Source organism: Atractosteus spatula, chromosome 5 (assembly GCF_055471065.1).
Source record: "Atractosteus spatula isolate fAtrSpa1 chromosome 5, fAtrSpa1.hap1, whole genome shotgun sequence".
Classification (NCBI taxonomy): Eukaryota; Metazoa; Chordata; class Actinopteri; order Semionotiformes; family Lepisosteidae; genus Atractosteus; species Atractosteus spatula.
Genome location: NC_142710.1, coordinates 14,725,911 through 14,745,883, shown reverse-complemented (window position 1 = coordinate 14,745,883; position 19,973 = coordinate 14,725,911). Strand labels below are relative to the sequence as shown.

The 19,973-nt window shown below is 45.3% G+C and overlaps 2 protein-coding genes across 2 annotated transcripts; both read right to left on the bottom strand.

Annotated features, from left to right (window-relative positions):
* Positions 1 to 24: 24 nt before the first annotated feature.
* On the bottom strand, positions 25 to 7,390 carry LOC148834556 (phosphoglycerate mutase 1). The gene is made up of 4 exons (XM_088917333.1): positions 6,946 to 7,390; positions 4,642 to 4,916; positions 1,828 to 2,008; positions 25 to 1,588 (listed from the first exon to the last, which is right to left on the bottom strand). Exons 1-4 carry the CDS (start codon positions 7,082 to 7,084, stop codon positions 1,419 to 1,421), a joined length of 765 nt encoding a protein of 254 aa, XP_088773459.1. The 5' UTR covers positions 7,085 to 7,390; the 3' UTR covers positions 25 to 1,418.
* A 2,907-nt stretch (positions 7,391 to 10,297) lies between these two features.
* Positions 10,298 to 17,427, bottom strand: cdc25d (cell division cycle 25 homolog d). Its single transcript, XM_088917197.1, has 13 exons — positions 17,390 to 17,427; positions 16,787 to 16,919; positions 16,439 to 16,536; positions 16,015 to 16,045; positions 15,605 to 15,638; positions 15,451 to 15,516; positions 14,782 to 14,913; positions 14,011 to 14,115; positions 13,460 to 13,522; positions 11,940 to 12,038; positions 11,103 to 11,383; positions 10,854 to 10,965; positions 10,298 to 10,420 (listed from the first exon to the last, which is right to left on the bottom strand). The coding sequence occupies exons 2-13, from the start codon at positions 16,915 to 16,917 to the stop codon at positions 10,298 to 10,300; spliced, it is 1,275 nt and encodes a 424-aa protein (XP_088773323.1). The 5' UTR covers positions 16,918 to 16,919; positions 17,390 to 17,427.
* Between the last annotated feature and the right edge of the window lie 2,546 nt (positions 17,428 to 19,973).

The window sequence follows — 19,973 nt, the reverse complement described above, 5'->3', positions numbered from 1 at the left end:
ATAAGGGACAAAACTCAATACAAGTTCTGCACATCATAGGATTTATTTGTTTTACACAAGGGGTTCAGTGTACATCAAAACAGTGCATTGCAATAAACCCTAATCAAACTGAAGCTCTCTGAAGAACCACTGGCAGCAAAGCCACATGAACACTCATGTGAAGAGCAGGGGCAGAGTATCCTGCTCACATACAAACTGAGGAACAGGGGCTTTCACCTGCAGAACCGAAGAATGCTGCAGCAACTGCATGCTTATACTCCTCTCCAAAGCCAAGATTCAAGACAGAACTAACAATCAAAAAATCAAGATTTAGACTGGGTCTTCGGTAGAGGAAGACAAACTGGAGAAATGTGTTAGTTCATGTACTACCTCAGCAGCCCTTTTATTTGAAGCAGAATCTGCTACTGTGTATGGAAAGGCCTTGTACACAAAGCAGATTCACTGGCTCTCACTGTAGGTGCTATAGGTGATGGATTCACACTCGATGTTACACTGGGTTCAGAGACAGGGGCTCCTTATTTCTCGCTTGTATGCGCTCAACCTGCAGAGCCCACTCCTCACGGGAAACTGGACAAGAAACCTACACACAAACAGCGTCACAATGGTGAAAACTACAGACATACCAGCATGTGACGGGAGGGAGGGAGGCAGAGGTGCCCAGGTGGCAACAGCTCTCAGGAGCTGACAACAGGGATCGTGGAATGAATCGAACGCAAAAGCATTGCTCCTCGTGTGCCGGTCTGTAACCCAAAACCTCGAAATGTGCGACATCGGAATGACTACAGCGCACACAGAAATTGCTGTGAAAAGTAAACCTGTGAGAATGAATTACAGGGCACATTCCAGCTTTATCCAGCAATAATAAAGCTTGGTGTCCAAATTTTGTTTTCCCTGTTGCATATTTACTTACACATGCATTGGCTTCAGGAGGCAAAATGAAAAGTTTAACTTCCCTTTTAAACTGGGCCAAGGGTTCCTTTTGAAAAGTTGTCAAATTCTTGAATGGCATAAACAAAGCTTCAACATACTGTAAGGATTATCAATGACCTTTTTTGAATGAAGAAGCTAGGAGTCGGATATTGCATGTAAAGAAACTGTTTGACTGAGCTACTGGTCCCTTGTTTGAGCTTTGGTCTACATTAGTCTTTAACATTCTCCTCATCCTACCCTGTCCATCTTTGTGTATGACAAATTTAACTAGTCCGCTCTTCTTGAATGTGACCTTGAAGAAACCCTCCAACTGTCCTGTATCAGAAAGAAAGTAAGAGAAGGACAATGATAAATGACCTGAACGAGCGCTGGGTATGAAACATGTGATGTGTGGTGTAGAAGGGAGATTTGCGCGTGTCTTCCGAGAGCAGTGGCACAACGCCCCCCTGCCAGGAGCCTCCAGCATTCATACACAGGAGGCTTTCTTTTTACTTCTTGGCCTTGCCCTGGGCAGCCACCGCCTCCATGGCCTTGCGGACAGTCTCCTCGTCGCCCAGGAACTGCATGGGCTTCACGGGCTTCAGGTTCTTGTCCAGCTCGTACAGGATGGGGATGCCCGTGGGGAGGTTCAGCTCCATGATGGCCTCCTCCGACATGCCTGTCGACACAAGAGCAGCCTGAGTGCCGGCATCCTGCCACAACCGCTGCGCCGCCGGAACAGCTCGGCCCGCGCCAGGTCGAAAACAAATCCCAAGGCCAGTCAGGTATTACGAGAAAATCAGAAATAAAGTACCAGTTTTGGTGCCACAAACCTAATGGAAAATAGGTTAAATTAAATCAGCTGCCATAAACTTGAAACCCTGCCCTAAAAACGGAGCGTCCTTGGCAGGTACATACCCTCTAGATGCTTGACGATGCCCCTCAGGCTGTTGCCATGGGCAGCGATCAGGACCCTCTTGCCCTCCTTGATCTGCGGGACTATCTCCTCGTTCCAGAAGGGGAGAGCTCGGGCAATGGTGTCCTTCAGGCTCTCGCAGGAGGGCAGCTGGTCCTCCGTCAGGTCAGCATAGCGACGGTCCTGCCGGAAGCAGGGAAACACAAGGTCTCTCTGGGTGCCAGTATAACGGTACACTGAAGGACTGATTTACAGCAGACCCAGGGCTGGACTGAAGTGCCAAGGTTAGAAAAGAAGGTAAACATCAGTACGCACGTTAGTTGCTAATAAAGCAGAGGACAGGTCTAGTGATGGTATTTTGTGGACACCCGTGCTTCAAAGGGCTAGTTTCCAGAAGATATAGTAGACAATGAATTAGAACTCCAGCAGTCGCTGACAGAAACTGCCAAGAAACATTCTGGCTGTGATGCTGAAACTCAAACTTCATTACAATACCAAGCACCGTTTAAGGACTATAAATAGATGGCTTGAAAATAAGAAGTATTCAGATTCAGTGCTCAAACAGAGCACCTGTAATAATAAATCAGAGAATACCGGAAATCTTAAGTCTGCCTCTGCTACAGCTAAATTGACTCTGGTGTTGTCATGTTTGAAAACAAATGTATCAGCTTCATTTCAGTTATAAGTCCTTAAGGCTCACTGAATTGTTTTTTTTTCCTTTCACTTCAGTTGTTAAAAAGAAATATTTCACAGCAAGTCAAACTGTTCCGGTAAAAAAAGTAATTCTTTAAAAGCTAATAATAATGTCAAACAGCTCCAGTCTCGTGCTATGACATACAACATTTTGAGCGCAGTGACACCATATGCCAACACTCCATCTCCACATCTCCACAAGCCTGAGCCCCCCGCCCCCATCACCACTGTCTGTTGTCTTTGTGACGTCTGGCTGAACTTTGATACTTGACCACTGCGCATTTCTGCAGTACACTAACCCTCCAGCAGCACAAAAGTCAAACCGGGCAGTAAATTGGTGCCAACATGAACGCTAAGCAAAGAAAATCTGCCAAAACACAGGAGAAGAAAAGGGCTGAATTCATAAATTAATCAATGAACAAGCTTCACGGTCAAATACATAAGGCATGCCCACAAGGAACAAAGGTGTGCAGATTTATCATACAAATATATCTGAGGTCCCTGACAATAATAATGAAATCACTATACTGTCATTTATTCTCAGAAACAAAGGGTGACAATCTGTAGTGATACAGTGAAAGGCCACAGGTACCTGCTTGACAAATTCTGTCATCTTTATGTCAAGTCATGCCCTTTGCTCACAGAACCTGGGAAACTGCTCCCCCCCCCCCCACCCGCCTTTCTAGATCTGTAGAGCACAAATGCTCGGGGATTTAATAAAAACAACATTATGTCCCATTTTTTCCTCGGTCTAAGAGGCCACAATGCAATCCTCACACAGTTCAATTAAACCATCTCATGCTCCATCTGGCTCCCGGCCACCCATCCCATAATAATCCCTGATCTGCAGTGCAGCAGCAAGTGTGGTTGAATGCCAGTCGCCATAACAATGACCCTGTTGCTTGTCCAACCAGCAAGCGCAGCACTAAATCTGCCTCCTGGTGCCACAGTACAGCCCCCTTCCCCCATTAGGAGACTTACTATTAGTGAAACAAGGATTTTATCAAGGACCGCATAAAATATCATTCAAGGACATGAAGCTGTTCCCCCAGAGTACTGCTAGACATTAAGAAAGCAGAGTACCTTCGATTAATGCCAGATCTCAGGAAACACAGAAATGATAAACCAGTACTATTGACTGGCCTAACTCCTTAACACTTCCGGTTTAGTCATCTCCAGATTATATTAAGAATGCTTACACACACGGTGGCCATTTGACCCACACAGCCCAGTTTTAAACCTAAAGCGCAGTGAAAATAAATTACACGTGCGAAAAAGGAACATTTCAGATACTTCCAGTATGTTTGGTAAGGAATAAAAAATGATTTTAGGCTCAGTGTTGCTTCTCGTAAAGCATGAGGTAAGTGGATAACCTGGCATGAACATGTGATGGTTGCTGTTCTTGACCATACAAACCTTCATGACCCAACATGAAGCTACATAACCAGATCACGGCACAGCAAAAAACGTACACAGGTAAGTAGGTAGCCCTGTACTGGCGGTCACAAATGCAACCACAACCCTTTGATCTTATACATATTGACAACTTAGCTTTCCAAATTAGGATTTGGAGGTGACAAACCATAAACTACAAAACAGGATTGATGAGCCGAATGGCCTCCCCTCATTTGCGGTACTTACATTCTTCTTTTAACCAAACAGCAACTCACCACACACCAGCTCTCAGTGGGGCAGAGAGCCAAGTGATGAAGCCAGTTCATAGATGGGGATTATTAGGAGGCCACAATTGGTAAAGGCCGAAAGGAAATCTGCCCAGGACACCATGGTTACACTCCTAATCTTTTAGAGAAACGCTCTGGGATTTTTAATGACCACAGAGAGTCAGGACCTCGGTTTTACAGTATAGTGTCCCCATCACTATACTGGAGTATTAGGACCCACACTGACTGCAGGGTGAGCGCCCCCTGCTGGCCCCACTAACACCTCTTCCAGCAGCAGCCTCAGCTTTCCCAGGAGTCTCCCCTCCAGGTACTGACCAGGCTCACGCCTGCTGAGCTCAACTGGGCTGCCAGCTGTGAGCCGCAGGCTGAACGCGGAGGCAAGAACGCGAGAAGACGACATGGCCTCTCGGGAGGGGGCGGGTGGGAGGGGGACACGCTTACCTTGCTGATGGCGGTGTAGAAGTCATGGTCCGCGTCCATGGGCGGCGGGGGGATGTCGTAGGAGCGCCTCCAGACCTTGACCTGCGCCTCGCCGTGCTTGGCGGCCGTCTCGGCCTTGTTCAGCCCGGTCAGGCCGCCATAGTGCCGCTCGTTGAGCCGCCAGGTCCGGTGCACCGGCAGCCACATCTGGTCGACGCTGTCCAAGACGATCCACAGCGTGCGGATCGCCCTCTTCAGCACCGAGGTGTAGCAGACATCAAACTCGTAGTCCGCGTCTGCGGGGGGGAGCGGAGAGCGGGCGTCAAGGTCGGCCGGCACGCCTCCCGAAGGGGCCGAACAGCAGCCGGAAACCCTCCCCTGCTCTCCGCGCGGGCGCCACCGGAAACCCGCAACTTCGCAGCGCTCTCTGGGTATCAGACGAGCCCATTTTAGAGCACGGCCGAGTGCTGAGAGCGTTTCTAGTGAAGACGGAAGCACGGCGGAGCTCTGCACCTCGAGGGGGACATGCCCACAGCGCCTCGCCGACGTTCATTTGTAAACCTTCAGCTAAGTCCCTGCTGCCTGTCGGCTTGGCATTCGCACCTGGCCGTGTGCGTTTGACACTGAACACAATCCATCACGGATTACTTTCATTATTTAGTCCACAACCTAAACATGTTCATTGAAACCTCTAGTTTTATGTTTCTACAAGTCCAGTTTGCCCATTTTAGGACCGGTTAGGAGGCCAGCCCGTTCAGAAACACCAAAAACAAGACCCATCCTTCATGGCCTGAGTGAGAGTCAGACACTTGCCTAGACTAGTTAATAGACAACATTATTGAACAGATTACAGCACAAGCCTTGTATCAACTGTTGAAGCTGTGCTTAGCATGCACACTTTAAATACCTGGACCGTCCCATTTCTGTGTTTCACACGTCCAACTAGAACCATAAATGCCTCCATTTCTTGCTTTAATATCTTACTGCCTCCTGTCCACTAGCTGCTGATTCATCACTTTACCAAACTGCCTCACTAGGCTAAACCTCAATATAAGAGGCTCTGCTGTTCATCTGCGCCTGCGAGCTTCAATCTGCCGCTCGGCTGGCATGAAGTGGCTCAGCAGTGTCTGTCGTCTCGGGCTGACTCACTGCAGTCTGGGCTCGATGCGGCGCGGCACGTAGGCAGTCACTAGGCCGCGTCCTCTGGAAAACTACAGGCGGGGACCGTGGGTGTGGCGAGCAGGCCAGTGGGCGGGACCACGCCAACAGGCTACCGCGCCACAGGCGAGTACCGAAAGCGCAGGGGCGATAACTGGGACGGAGATCAATGGCAAATGAGCGGAAGGAGGTGGAGCCAACTGGAAATCCACGCCTTCGAGACCTGCAATGAGTTTGTTCATCACATAAACGGTTAGTTTCCACAGGAGCTAAGTAACCCCTCAAAGGAAATATTTGACTATATGGTAGTTCTCCCTTCGTATTATCCGCTCTCAGAGCTGTTGACTGAATACAAGTCAACTGAAATGGTCACAAAGCGCAGAATATTAGTCAGATCAGTCGTAAAAATCACTGCTGCCCATGACTCACTGCTTTCCATCTTACTCCTCTTTATGGAAAGTTTTAATTCACCACGTTGTCTGGCTCGAACAATAGGCCGTCATATCACATCAGAATTAAGGCTTTTAACTTTTTTTCCCCCCCAACGGAATTTAAGCACACTTATTTACGAAGCGGCGAATCCATGTTGGCTCCACACAACCCCTCACAGTGAACGTCCCTACAACACACTTAAAAAGCGAGAAGTAGCGCGTATGAACTCGGTGCTCAATTCATCTTCTTCTTCGGCGACTTCAGTGCTGCCGGAAAGCACTTCCGGCTCCGCGCGCAGCTGCCTCGCGGCTGCGCTCGGGCAAAGCTGCAGCAGCAGCAGCACCAAAGAGCAGCATCTCTCTCTACAGACCGTGTGCTCTGCTAGGACCGCACTCGACTGCCAGGGCATTGGATTGATAACGGTCTGACTCGTAATAGCAGGCGAAACATCGGAGATCTTGCAGCTCATCTTTCATTTTTTGGGGGACAATTTTAGGGTTTCCGGAATCAATCCTTTATTAATATATCTCGTTATCACATCATTCGCTTAATTTTTGTATCTATATACGGCTGCATCCCCAACGGGTTAGAACACCGTCTCCAGGCAAATGAGCCAAATACGACACATCGTAATGTGACCTCAGCAGGCTTAGGCGTTTTCTTTTAACATAAGACACAAACACGCAGAACAACGCGTCAAGCGGTTCTTTGGGGATCCGCACAATCCATTCCCACCTTTGAGAGCCTGTCCTCCCCTCTTCGCCTCCTCGACGCCGGTGTCGCTCAGGTCGGCGTCGAACCAGCCGCAGAAGCGGTTCTCCTGGTTCCAGCAGCTCTCTCCGTGGCGGATCAGAACCAGCTTGTAAGCGGCCATTCTGGAGACTTCACTTTCTCGACTGTCGGTTCGAGGACGGTGAAAAAGTAATTTGCGTTTCAAGCAAGGTGAATATGCCCGAAGGGTCTTTTTTTTTCCACCACTTACGGCGGTAAAAAAGAAATGATGCTAACACTCGGACCCAAATGCGCTCAAGACTCGTACCTCTTTGAATCCGGACTCGAACTAGCCCAGACCAGCACTAATGCCCTTCCTGAACAGCTTCCTAATGAGCAAGCTGCGGTCTTCCTGCGACAGAAATCTCTCCGGCTGTCTGCACGTCAGCGGAGCGCGATAGAGCAATGTGACCTTTAGTTACCGTAATGACTGCTATTCTGGAAACAAATTACAATTTCATCTACCGTAATTATCATAATACAAAAGAAAAAGGCGCTCGAAAACTTCCAAACGAAAAGAGGCCATTAAGCTCATATACAGTAACTCATTTGGTAGCCTGTAGCCAATTGATCTGAGGTTCTCATCCAGTGATTTCTTGAAAGAGGCCAGTGTACAGGCTTCAACAGAATGGCTGGGTAGCTTCTTCCAGACTCCCACAACACTTTGGTGAAAAAAATGCCTCCTGGTTTCGGATTTAAATGCACTTCCATGTAATTTAAACTTGTGTCCTATGGTTTGCATTCCAGTGTACATTCTGAAAAAGTCCACTTCACTGAATTTATCAGGGCCTTTGAGAAGTATGAATGCTTGTATCAGGTCCTCTCACGCTGTTCTCCGTTCCAGACTGGAGTTCAGTTCCTTCGGCCTGTCAGTGTGAGACATTCACATAAGCCCTCAGTCTTCTAATCTGAACCACGTGAAGATCATTAGAAAGCTCCTGAATGTCTATTTCCACCACGACTACTTCACGCTTATACCAACATGACACACTGAAGCGTTGTCAGGAGTGGTCCCAGATTGTACCAGGCACGGACCCCTGGGGCATCTTGTCAATCATTTACGATTCATTCATACTGCGTAGGTTCTCCACTCTCATACGCTACCATGTGGGCCCCCAGGTATTTCCCTACTTTTGATTGCTGTTTGCTTACAGATATTTGCCCATTTAGAGACCAAATTGTCAAGCAGCACTTGTAATATAGAGCTTGTATGTTACGGATTCGGCCAGTGAATCCGAAACCAAGTAATGGACCCACTTGCAGGAGCTGATTAAGCCAAGTCGTGATCCTAATACCGTAGATGAAGGAGTGAGCCGAGAGTCCAGGGGAAGCCAGTGATCCAAACAGGGAGAGAGCAACTGAAGCCAGACCGTGATCCAAAACCGTAGACGAAGGAGCTAGCCGAGAGTCCAGGGGAAGCCATTGATCCAAAACAGGGAGAGAGCAACCGAAGCCAAGCTGTGATCCAAAAAACCGTAGTCAAAGGGAAAAAACCAAAGTCCGAAACCAACACAGTACGAAGAGGTAGAAGGCGTAGCGCAACAAAGAAGCTTGAACGAAAAACCAGTACTGAGCGAGGAGGTAGGGAAAGACTAGTGTTTAAACACAAGATGAGACGGAGGTGTGGTGGTGAATACGCACTCTGATAGGTAGACTCATTGAACTAAGACTACGCCTTCTTCTGCCTCTTCCGTTGCCGGGAGGCAGGGATCGTAACATTGTATATATAGAAAATTACATAGTTCCTTACACCTTATTTTCAGACAGTTCTTCAAAACATGTTCAGCTAAATCCTGCGGTGCAATGACTGTTTAACACATCAACTGTAAAAGCAGGAATGTACAACCATCCTTATTCATACACATGCACCTCCCCAAATGAATGAGCATTTGAAACTGAAGTACGTACTACTAACACAGCAAAGGTAACACACTGCATGACTTTTTGTCTGAAACGCTTAGTCATGGTTAGATGGTCCAAATGGCCTTACATTGTCTGTCATTTGTCATCTTGTTTATGTTCTCGTGTAAATTATTTGTAAGGAAATATTTGTGCAACTCAGTGGTTTGCATTTCTGTCTTACAGCGCTGGGTCCCCGGGGTCAAATCTGGACCTCGGATCTGTGTGGAGGTTGTATGTCCTCTCCGTGTTCAACTGGGTTTCTTTCCACATTCTAAAGACATACTGGAAGGTTAACTGGCTTCTGGTAAAACTGGCCCTGGTGTGAGTGTGTTGGACTGGCCTCCTGTCCAGGGTGTATCCTGTCTTGCGCCCATTGCTTCCCCTGCAACCCTGAATTGGACAAAACGGTTAGAAAATGGATGGACTTCTGTAATGTGGGGACGAGCTCCCTACTGATGATCGGAGGAAATTCACATGTGTTTTGGGCTATCTGGGGTGTGAAGGCCTCATATTTCGGTCAGAAAACGAATACACTGCTTACAAAATTGTCATCTCAGTATTTATATTGACAGCAGCAGCTGGTGTAGCTGGATCAAACTTCGGCAAAGGCATGGTAAAGCCAAGGTTGACTTCATCTACAGTTTGATGCAGCGCTGGTTAGTGACAGTCTGTCTTCAGAGTCCCAAAGCCCGTGGCTGGAGAAGAGTGAGAACGGTGAGATTTTGTATAATGAATTCCAATTTTCCTCAAACCCAACTTGTCCGTTTATTCAGTGGTTCTAAAACACAGGGGTGTCAAACTAGTTTCCCGACCTGGTGTCACGTCCCGCACGTGCCCTCGCAAACCCCACTACATTCCCAAACCCACTGTTTCACGCTCATTCCTAACTGAACCCATCCCATTCTCACAGGCACCGGATTCCACAGATTCTCGCTCCTGGACCAACTATCCAACCACGTTCCTCTCCCTTCACTATTTAAAGTTCCCTCACGCACCAAGCCTTGCTCACTATTGAAAAGCCTCCTTTAGAGTTTTCTAGTGCGCGTTATTTTCTTGCTGGATTTCCCGGTTTTTGGACTTAACCTTTCCCTTTTGATCTCGTCTCTTGGATTGGCTTCTCGGTCTGTCTCGGCTGACCTCCAGCTTCGCCTCTCGACCTTGCTTCCGGATTACGATTTTGGTTTGTTTTGCCTCTGCATCCCGCAGAATTCACGGCTACGTACAAGAACAGCGAGAGAACTACCTGCCGGATCCCCGACACCTAGGCCTTGTGGCTTTCGTTCCAGATATGCTCCGAGTCACGTATTTAGTCTGATCACTAAAGCTGGAACAAAAACAAACGGACACTATAGGTATGGAGTTTTACACCCATGTTGTAAAAAGACTCCGTCACAACTCGGTTTTATAGAATTTATTACAGAAGTTGCTTCTTCCCAAACTGTGTTGGCCGTGACCGCCTCTTGCGCCGGAATCTGTGCATCTGATCGCTGAATTCTTCCTGGAGCATTGGCACGTAGCTGCAGGGCTCACACAGGCTCTGCAAAGCATAACCATTTGGGAGAGTTGGAATACAGTGAATTATTCATGATTCTGGGTCAGTTACATACACAACACTGAGCTCTGCTCTTCAGCTGTACTCCTCCCTGTTGTGTAATAGGAGAGGAAACTATTGCTACAATTTTAGATTGCTACACGTTCCACTTTTTGTAATCGCCGGTAATGTCTGCCAGTAACTCTTAAGAATGTTTTCAAATTCAGGACTAATTACAGATTATAAGTAAAAGTGAATCACATTTAACCTGAATTCTTTACACTAATAAAAAAAAGTCTTATGAGCAGGAAAACATACCTATGTACAGTACTGTTACTTTTGAGTTGAAGTGTTTAATGACAGGATTTTTATCTCATGGAATTCTATTTACATTTGACTTTGTCTCTGTTCAGGTTCAACTTGAGGTTCCCTGTTTTACCTTGAAATGGGAGTAGAACTCCTTGTAGCCTCCCGCCAGAACGTACAGCTCCGGGTAGAAAAGCTGAGGATAAGCATTAAGCCTCCTGTCCATCTTTCGAAGGTAACGACAACTGGCAACAAGACAAATGTGAAAATGTTAAGTACATACCAACTGCGGATACACTAATGCAAAAGAAGCTGGCATTTCTGGATGCTGCAATTGTACAAGAGAAGCAGGGGATGTTTTATACACAGGGGTTAGACGTACAGCCAGGGCCCACGCTCTGAGGAGAACTCGCAGTGAAAGATCAGGAGTCTGCGGGGCGAGGAGCTGGTTGGAGCACAAGTTCCCACGCAGGAGCTCTGTAAGGCGGCCCCCGGAGAGTCACTCTCAGGGTTGGAGCAGCGAGTCGAGAGACCGCAGTCTGGATGGAGGCCTGTCGCAGATGGACGATCGGGAGACGGGACTGTGGGCGACAGCCTGGAGAGCACTTCCTCATGGAGCAGGGCGGCCTCCACCTGAGCTTCACTATGCAGGTTTACAGCTCCCTGTAAGAACATGCAGCACAGACACCACATGCTCTTCAGTGAACGAGTCGCTCCTCTGATCCCAGCTAGTCCAGAGCTAGGTCACTTGTCTGATCCCAGCTACTGTAGTTCAGAGCTGGGTAACTCATCTGATCCCAGCTACTGTAGTTCAGATCATGGGTAACTCACCTAATCCTTGCTAGGGAGCAAGTAATAGGTTTATTCAATGCTGAAAAGAGAAGCCCACTTGATCTTTTTTTCATTATTTTACTCACTTCATTATTAACCGTCAAAAGTATTAGGCTTTAATTCATTGCTATATCAAATTTATTATTACGAACCACAGCTCATCTGAATTTATACTGATTGTTGTGAGTATTGCTAGTTTTCGCCTCATATTTCTTTTTGCTTAAAGTCATCTCAGACCGTTATTGTTAGTCTGCACTGCCATGTACTCATGGCAAATGTATTTTTCAACAAAACTTGTTTTGTCTTTCTTTTCAGTTTGTATCTATCTTTCTACGTAAAGTAAATAGGGAAAGGTGGTATAGAAATGTGGAGAGAGTCCCAGGTATACCTTTATGTGTCCGCCCTGGTACTCGTAAGGGTAGCGGCAGTCAACGATGAGGAAGCTCTTCACTACAGTGCTGTACTCTCCTCGGAGCAGAGACGCCACCTGCAGGACAATACGGGAATATCATCCGCAGCTCAATATGGCGCGACTTTCCGCCGTCATTCAGGCGTCCAGGATGCAGGACGTACGTGTTTCAGTTCCTTCTATGCCCTCACTTCCATAATTGTCCTGTGTAAATACTCCAGATTCTCTTGACTACGAAGTAGATGTTAATATACAATACACTCAAGAATTATTGGCACCCATCGTGAAATTGAGCAAAAATGAATGTATATAATAAACAACACACACAATGAGTCATGGTTTGGGCTCAAACGGATGGGGAAGCTGTATACTTTTATTTTAACACGAAAGTTTTCAAACACAAAACATTTTATTGAGTGGTACATTTGTTTTCTGCAAAACATAGGTTTCAAAATTATTGGCACCCCTAGAATTAATATTTGGTGATGCCTCCCCTGGAGAGGATAACAGCACTGAGTCTCTTCCTGTAAAGTGTGACAAGGTTGGAGCACACTTTTGGAGGGATCTTGAACCACTCCTCCGTGCAGAACATTTCACGATCCTTGATAGTCTTAGGTTTGCGCTCGTGAACTGCTTTCTTCAGTTCAGACCCCAGGTTTTCAATAGGATTCAAGTCCCGAGACTGAGATGGCCATTGCAAAACATTGATTTTGTGTTCCTGTAACCATTTCTGTGTTTGTGATGTATGTTTTGGGTCATTGTCTTGTTGAAAGGTCCATCTATGGCCATGTCTCAACCTCCTGGCAGAGGCAACCAGGTTTTGGGATAAATTATCCTGGTACTAAGTGGAATTCATTATGCCATCGATCTTAACATGAGCCCCTGGACCACCAGCAGAAAAACAGCCCCAGAGCTTCAATGATCCTCCACCATATTTTACTGTGGGTATCAGGTGCTTTTCTTTGTATGCAGTCCTCTTGACTTGACTTAAATCTTATTGAAAACGTGTGGTCTGAATTGACTATCAGACTACCTAAGACTATCAAGGATCGTGAAATGTTCTGCACGGAGGAGTGGTCCAAGATCCCTCCAAAAGTGTGCTCCAACCTTGTCACACTTTACAGGAAGAGGCTCAGTGCTGTTATCCTCTTCAGGGGAGGCATCACCAAATATTAATTCTAGGGGTGCCGATAATTTTGAAACCTATGTTTTGCAGAAAAAAAATTGTACTACTCAATAAAATGTTTTGGGTTTGAAAAATTGTGTTAAAATAAAAGTATACAGCTTCCCCATCTGTTTGAGCCCAAACCATGACTCATTGTGTGTGTTGTTTATTATATACATTCATTTTTGCTCAATTTCATGAAGGGTGCCGATGATTCTTGAGTTGACTGTGTCTGTTACACTTGCAGATTGCTAGGCCCTGCATTGTAGTGTTTTACGAAAGTCTTGTTAAAGGAAGCTGTGACAGGAGAGTAGGGGTGAATAGTGTTACTCACTGTCTGCCCAGAAATGTACTGAAGGTCCTGGTGCTCTCCTTTCTCCCTAGTGAAGAGATGAGGCTGTTAAAACACAACAAGAGGACTAGTGAGAAACGCACTCCGCACTTACATATCTTCAAAGCCATATTTCTTTCCATTAAGAAATCTTTTATCTCCTATACTTATTGTCTTAGCATTCTGCCACATCTGACTGCGCCGGCTGGGACTGAAACAACATGCTGAGGGCAGTTTAAGGACAGCGGCTTTGGCTCAGAGAAATACATACGCTGCTTACAAAATTGTAAGGGCAGTACTTCGTGATCAGGGCAGCGCTCTGCTGTGGAAGGTTCATTAGAATCTTCTACCACTAAGTTGCTCAGCATAACCACTCTTTAATAAGCAAGAAAGCGTGTTACATAGAAAACTACAACTACGCTTCAACATCATAGATCCAGAAAAGTGAACTTCTCCACACAATATCAAGCTTTTCAAACAATCCTGTGACTGAATTGCTACTGTAGCTCATGAATACTCCACACAGTCTCCACTTAGCACTGAGAATTGCTAACTTTGCTGAAGTCTCCAATCAGGTTTCTGTCTTGAATGGCAGAGTGTGGGATGTCCAAGGCAGGCACCCGGCACCCTGACTGAAGACCCCAGAGAGGAAACACGGTCTGCAGAGGACAAAAAGACCGTTTTAAATGTCATACAGGTAGGTATGTGTAAGCACAGCATACGTCTTATTATTAATATATAAAACAGGTCATATTTCAGGCATCTTGTGTTTTTTTAAGTGTGGGGCTGTCTGGACGTTTAAAATGTGACAGACACCTTCAATTCCTGCTAAATGTTCATCCTTCCCTGCTGCTCCCGTAGAGCCATCATGTGCTCCCATGACCACCTGCAGCAGATCTGAGACTTTGTAAGGAGTAAATGAATTGAGTTGTGCTTTCTTACATCTCTCATCAAGAAAGCATACTTTTCAATCAATCAATCAATCAAAGTGTATGTATCAAACGCACAGCAATACAGCATGCAGCAGTAGTTGCTGGCAACGAAATGTCTTTCTAGTTGAAACAGAGTGATCCTGCATCTTCCAACCAGTGATTTTAGTTCAGGATTTAATTCCTTTGGGTTACTCAAACTAATTACTTGGAAAAACCTATTTTAGGTCATTTGCTAATTGAAACATTCCTGTAGGACTCTAGTCTCTAAAGACTGGGGTTGTCCATTCCTGCGTTAGAGCCTTCACACAAAGTAATTCAGTGCAATGTAATGGCTCTAGTTGGGATCATTGTCTTCAGTGATCTCGGGGTTTTCAGCAGAGCTCGGTGTCTCACTCTGTGCGCTGGCGGTTGCTGGTCCCCCTGACTGCAGCTCTCCTCAGCTTGTGAACTCGGCTCCCGTCTCCCTCCTGCCTCTGCTGGGCTGGCAAACAGGCTGGACAGCTTGACTCGCAGTCGCTTCCGAGCCTGGAGTGTAACAGTGCGCAGTGAGGGGAACAGTCATCTCTCCTCTTCACTTTGCTGGGAGACTTGCAGTGATCCCTTTTGTGCATCATGACCCGAATGTTCATCACAGATGCTCACAGCATGAACGGAGAAACTTAACACTCACTACAGTAAAGACAAAGCTTGTGTAATACAGAAAAGAACTGTGAATGTGAAGGAGAAGCCAGGGTAAGAAGGCTTTTTTAACAATATATAACTGTGCCTACTAATTTAAATGAAAAATGTAAAAATATGATTAAATGGTTGGAGAATGTGTAATCAGCATTGTGTGGTATGATCCTTTAAACTGTGGCTGATAAAATCAAGATAAACTGATGGTTATCTAATACAGTAGAAGACAAAAGAAAAGTCTTGACTGATATCATGATCTAGTTTGTGAATTCAGAATTCTAGTATCTGTTGTTTTTGAATCCCTGTGTCTTTATGTGTTTTTAGAACTTTGTAGTCTGTATTCTATCTTTTAACCCTCATCTCTCATAGCCCATAAAGGTGTCTCACGTTTTCTTTATTTTCAACGGAGTCATTTTCTTTCTTCTTGACTCTGCTTCTTCCGGAGCTCCTCCTCTGCAGATGGGCAGAACAACATATTGAGCTGCCAGGCACAGCTTGCACAGCTTGCAAAGTCTCTTAACACAGCAGAAAAGGACCTTACCACACTAGAAAGAGAGGACCTTGGAGAAGCCCATCTGCAGAGAAAAAAAAAGAAACCTCATAATTAGACTTCAATAGAATCACCCTGTACTTTTTTTTATGAAAAGCAGAGTGTGGAGTAGGAGCTGGAGTACAGGTGTAAACTGTTTTGGGTCTAATCCCCAGACAAACAAATTAAACGTGTCTTAGTGGGGCCTACTGTAGTTTTCCATGATATTCCCATGATCCAGTACAGTCAACTACCAGTGCTGGAAGGTAAAAGCAGGGGAAATGGCTGTTAACATATCAGTGTCTTGTACACACAGTGCAAATACATACAGTACATACATGGGGTGGCAGGCCACTGCAGTAAAATGCAGTAAAAATGAACTATACTCCTTAAAATCCCTGACTGGGTTCCTGTCTGCTTACCTCTCTCGGCTCTCTGCGCCCCATGTCTCTTCTGGGGGAAAGAGAAAAGGTTGGTGGATAAAATGGTTCTTCAAATTTGTGATTCTGAATTAAAAAGATACTTCTAGAATCATTGTATCTCAGACCTTTGATTAGTGAGATATCTTAAGGAAAACCTTAAGAAGAAGTTAAGGTTTTAGCACAGTCACTATCACAGTGGGGCTGCCAAATTAGTAAAAGGATATTGTGTTTATATCGGATACAGCAAGAATGTTAAGATGAAAAAAAAAAATATTACTGTGGGACCGCATTACGTAGAGCTCTTCAGCAATTTTTTGACCGTGTTTTCTGTCTGTGGTCGTGCTTCATCACCGTACACAGATGACCGGATATTTGAGACAGAAGAAGCCACGCTTCCAATTAAACCCGAGCAGCGAGCCCGAACCTGTCGGCGTCTGCGTCTCCGCGGATACCTCGCTGTGTGGGGCCGGGCTGCAGCCCAGCTGCTCGGGGGACAGCCACAGTCTTCGGCGAGGGGTGGTGCTGAATTCATAAAATAATAAATGCGTATTAATTCCACAGATCTGCTTAAAAATAACGTTCGTAGTTGAATAGACTCCCATGTTACACCAGGAAATATGACGTTTTATTGGCTTTAAAAAGACAGACATCAATTTAATGCTGTATTAAGATTTCGGAAATGCTATTTTTAGTCAGTGAAAATAACACAGACTTCGTTTTTAAATGGTGTGTATTGCACTCTGCAACTACTGTACCTCCCCGGCTCTCGCACCTGTCCTGACAGTCCAGATCTCCCAGCCCGGCGGACAGTTCGGATACGGGGGACAGCCCGGACGGGGAGAAGGTCCAGACGGTCCCGTTTTCCGGACCCAGCTGGGATTCACGCTGGCTCGACGAGTCCATCGCTGTCCAAAGTCCGATCCGAACGAGAATGAGATTGAGACAGAAACTTGACCATCCCGCTCCTTTCATCGTTTAACTCAACACAATATTAATTCGCCGAGAAAATAATATAAAAACAAACTTCTCCATGTATTTTATAAGACAAACGATATCTACGTCACATTCACAAATGTTTTTTTCCCCCCCACAAACATTTTACAAATACGTAACTACATGCAGTGGATTAGAATTAAATTGCCTGTATCACCCAGAGTCAGTTCAATACAATTGCAAAACAATTCCACTGTATTGATTTCTTTTGTATAATATCGCTCAAAGACAGCAGCTTTATCATAAAAACTACCTCCATAATAACAGTACTACAGCATTTTGATCGGTATTACAAAAGTGAACTGCATATGGACTTTACTAATGCGTTAAAATACACATTAAAATGGCAGTCCGAAGAAATACAAATCCAAAATATCATTACCTTTTAGCAACCCTTATTAAAGGAGACTTTTCTTATAGAGGAAGATCATCAGCAATTGAATCAATGAACTTAGCGCTGTTACGGCAGAGAGAGCATGCCCGGTACCTGCGCCAGCCTGTCTCCTGGTGCTGTCGACCGCAGGATTTCACGTCCCTGCGCCCTCCACCGTGTTTAACAGGAGGCTGCAGCAGCCTGGTGTTTGTTTCCACCCAATCTGTATACCGCTTGTCCCTAGAGACGGCTGTTGCTACAACAAGCTTCACCGGCATGCACACATACACAGCCTCACAGAGCACAATCGCATACATTTGCTTTTCCGCGTTTGTCCCTTTGACCCTTTTCAGATTATTTTTTGCCATACCCTACTACAACCACATAGGGTGAAAACAGATCACTAATAAATATTTGTGAATTTCTTGATTAACTGTAAAAGACTATGCCATTTGGTTCGCAATTTTTTTTTTAATTTGAGAGGACCTACTATAGCTACACTGTTTGTTCGGAGGGGGGGGCAGTGTCTTTGTGGGTATATTTTCTCAAAGGTTATTCTCAAATTCTTAGTAATACATAACCATATATATGTATGCACTCAGAAATAGTGCATACATACTGTATATATGGTTATGTATTATGTTATGTGTTATGTATTATGCATTATGTAAACGCATCTCATTTTCAAGGATGTTATGTGATGATCCTTATCTAAAACAGCCAACACTACTACTTCTGCTTCTCCCCTCCGCTGGGTCTCACTTGCTAAGCCTGAGGCGCGAGCACGTCTCGTATGGCACCAGTGTTATCAGCGTGTATTCTGATCTGGCTGACCCCCCGAAGCTCAGCGAGGCCGGGTCTGGTTGGAATGGGAGACCCCCAAGGTAAGCCAGGTTACCGGTGCGAGAGGTGCTGGTGGAGCAGAAGATGGCGCCCTTCCATCTGGTCAGGAAACCGCTGCCTCAGTTTGGTGAGTGGAGATACTGCTGAGCTTCTGCGGGGGCATTAAACCGGAGTTCTGTTCACTGGGACATTAAAGATCCCGTGGCTGTGAGCAGGAGTAGGGTTCTGACCCCTGATGACTTAGATATCTCTCACTCTGGGCTTGTAGAGTCTGTTTTCCCTAAATGTCTTCCTTGTTTCCCTCGGTGAAGAGATTTCTCACTCCTCCTGTGCAGCCTCACCTCAGCTCAACCCAGGCAGTGGTGGATGAAATGAGTCCCCTCCAATATTTGAAGCCCTTTGTGAACCTTTACAATTAAAAGCACTTTATAATATATGAAATGTAAAATTTAAAATTTCAGAGAAAAATATTTATTGTCCCTTTTTAACCCTGGCTAGACCTGTTGCTGGGTTGGTTTAATACTATAGGATAAAGCGTGATTGTTATGTATAAAGATGTCATTTTTTAATAGCAGATGTTGGTTTAAAAAGAGCAGTCAGGAGGATCCTGGTCCGAAGAAATAATAATATTGAGGAATGTTAATGGATTACGAATAAGTGTGAATTTGACTCAATTATTCAATATCCTTAAAGGGATTCAGTAAGTCAGCTCAGGGGACATCTTGCTGTATACACAAAGGAAGAACCAAGCCCTTTCCAGTTTAATAAGGATTTGTTAGATAGCTGTTATTGTAGCCAGTAACTTAGCATATGTCTGAAGAGAGCAAAATTAAAACACATTGTATGGGTTTTAATACTGTAGATAGGTGAGTATAGGTGTGTAGGGAGAAGTAGGTGTACAAACCAGGCAAATTCACAACGAGTAGTGACCAGTTTATAGGTCAAGGGTTGGGCCCGTCAATGGTTCTGCTGTAGTTAGTAAGTTAGTAGAGGTGATACTGAATTAGGAAGATTAGCAAACCCTGTCGATGCTGCAAATGAAATTCAAAAAGATTCGGATAAAATTCAAGACTGCCAACCCCTGGCAAATGACATTTAATGTAAACAAATTCCGGGCGTTTGGATGCAGGTGCAGGTAGTAAAAACAAAAGTGATAAAGTCAAAAATGCTGAGCTAGAAGAGGCTACTTAAGAAAACGAAACAGGTAATGTAATGTAAACAGGTTCATTCCACGTTGAAAGGTTCAGCAAAGAATGAACCTTCACCTGTTCCATTGCAGCCTACACAAGCTGATGCAGCTCCCTACTCATACGTAACGAAAAACATTGATGTGTTCATGTTGACACTTCATTAAAGTGAAACGTGAACCGGAAGATAGTGGTAAAGAAAGAACAGGAGGCACATCTTTGCTCAGAGGGTTGTGGGAGTGTGGACCAAGCTACCTGGCCATGTCGTTAAAGCCACAGACCCTGGCTTATTCCAAGAAACAGATGGATGAGATCCTGGGATCAATAAGCTATTAACTAACGTTGACTGTGTGAAATGTCGAAGGCAGCAAAAAGTTGTCCATCCCCTTGTTAGAATGGATCAGAACGTTTTCCCTGTGCTACATTTTTTTAGAGAAATGATCAACTTTCTTCCATGCTGTTCAGGACAGTATAACAAGTAGTTCTAATGACATGTTTCAGATGATGATGAAACATGGATGATGAAATGGAGCTCTACGCTTTTTAAAGAAATTTTCATTTAA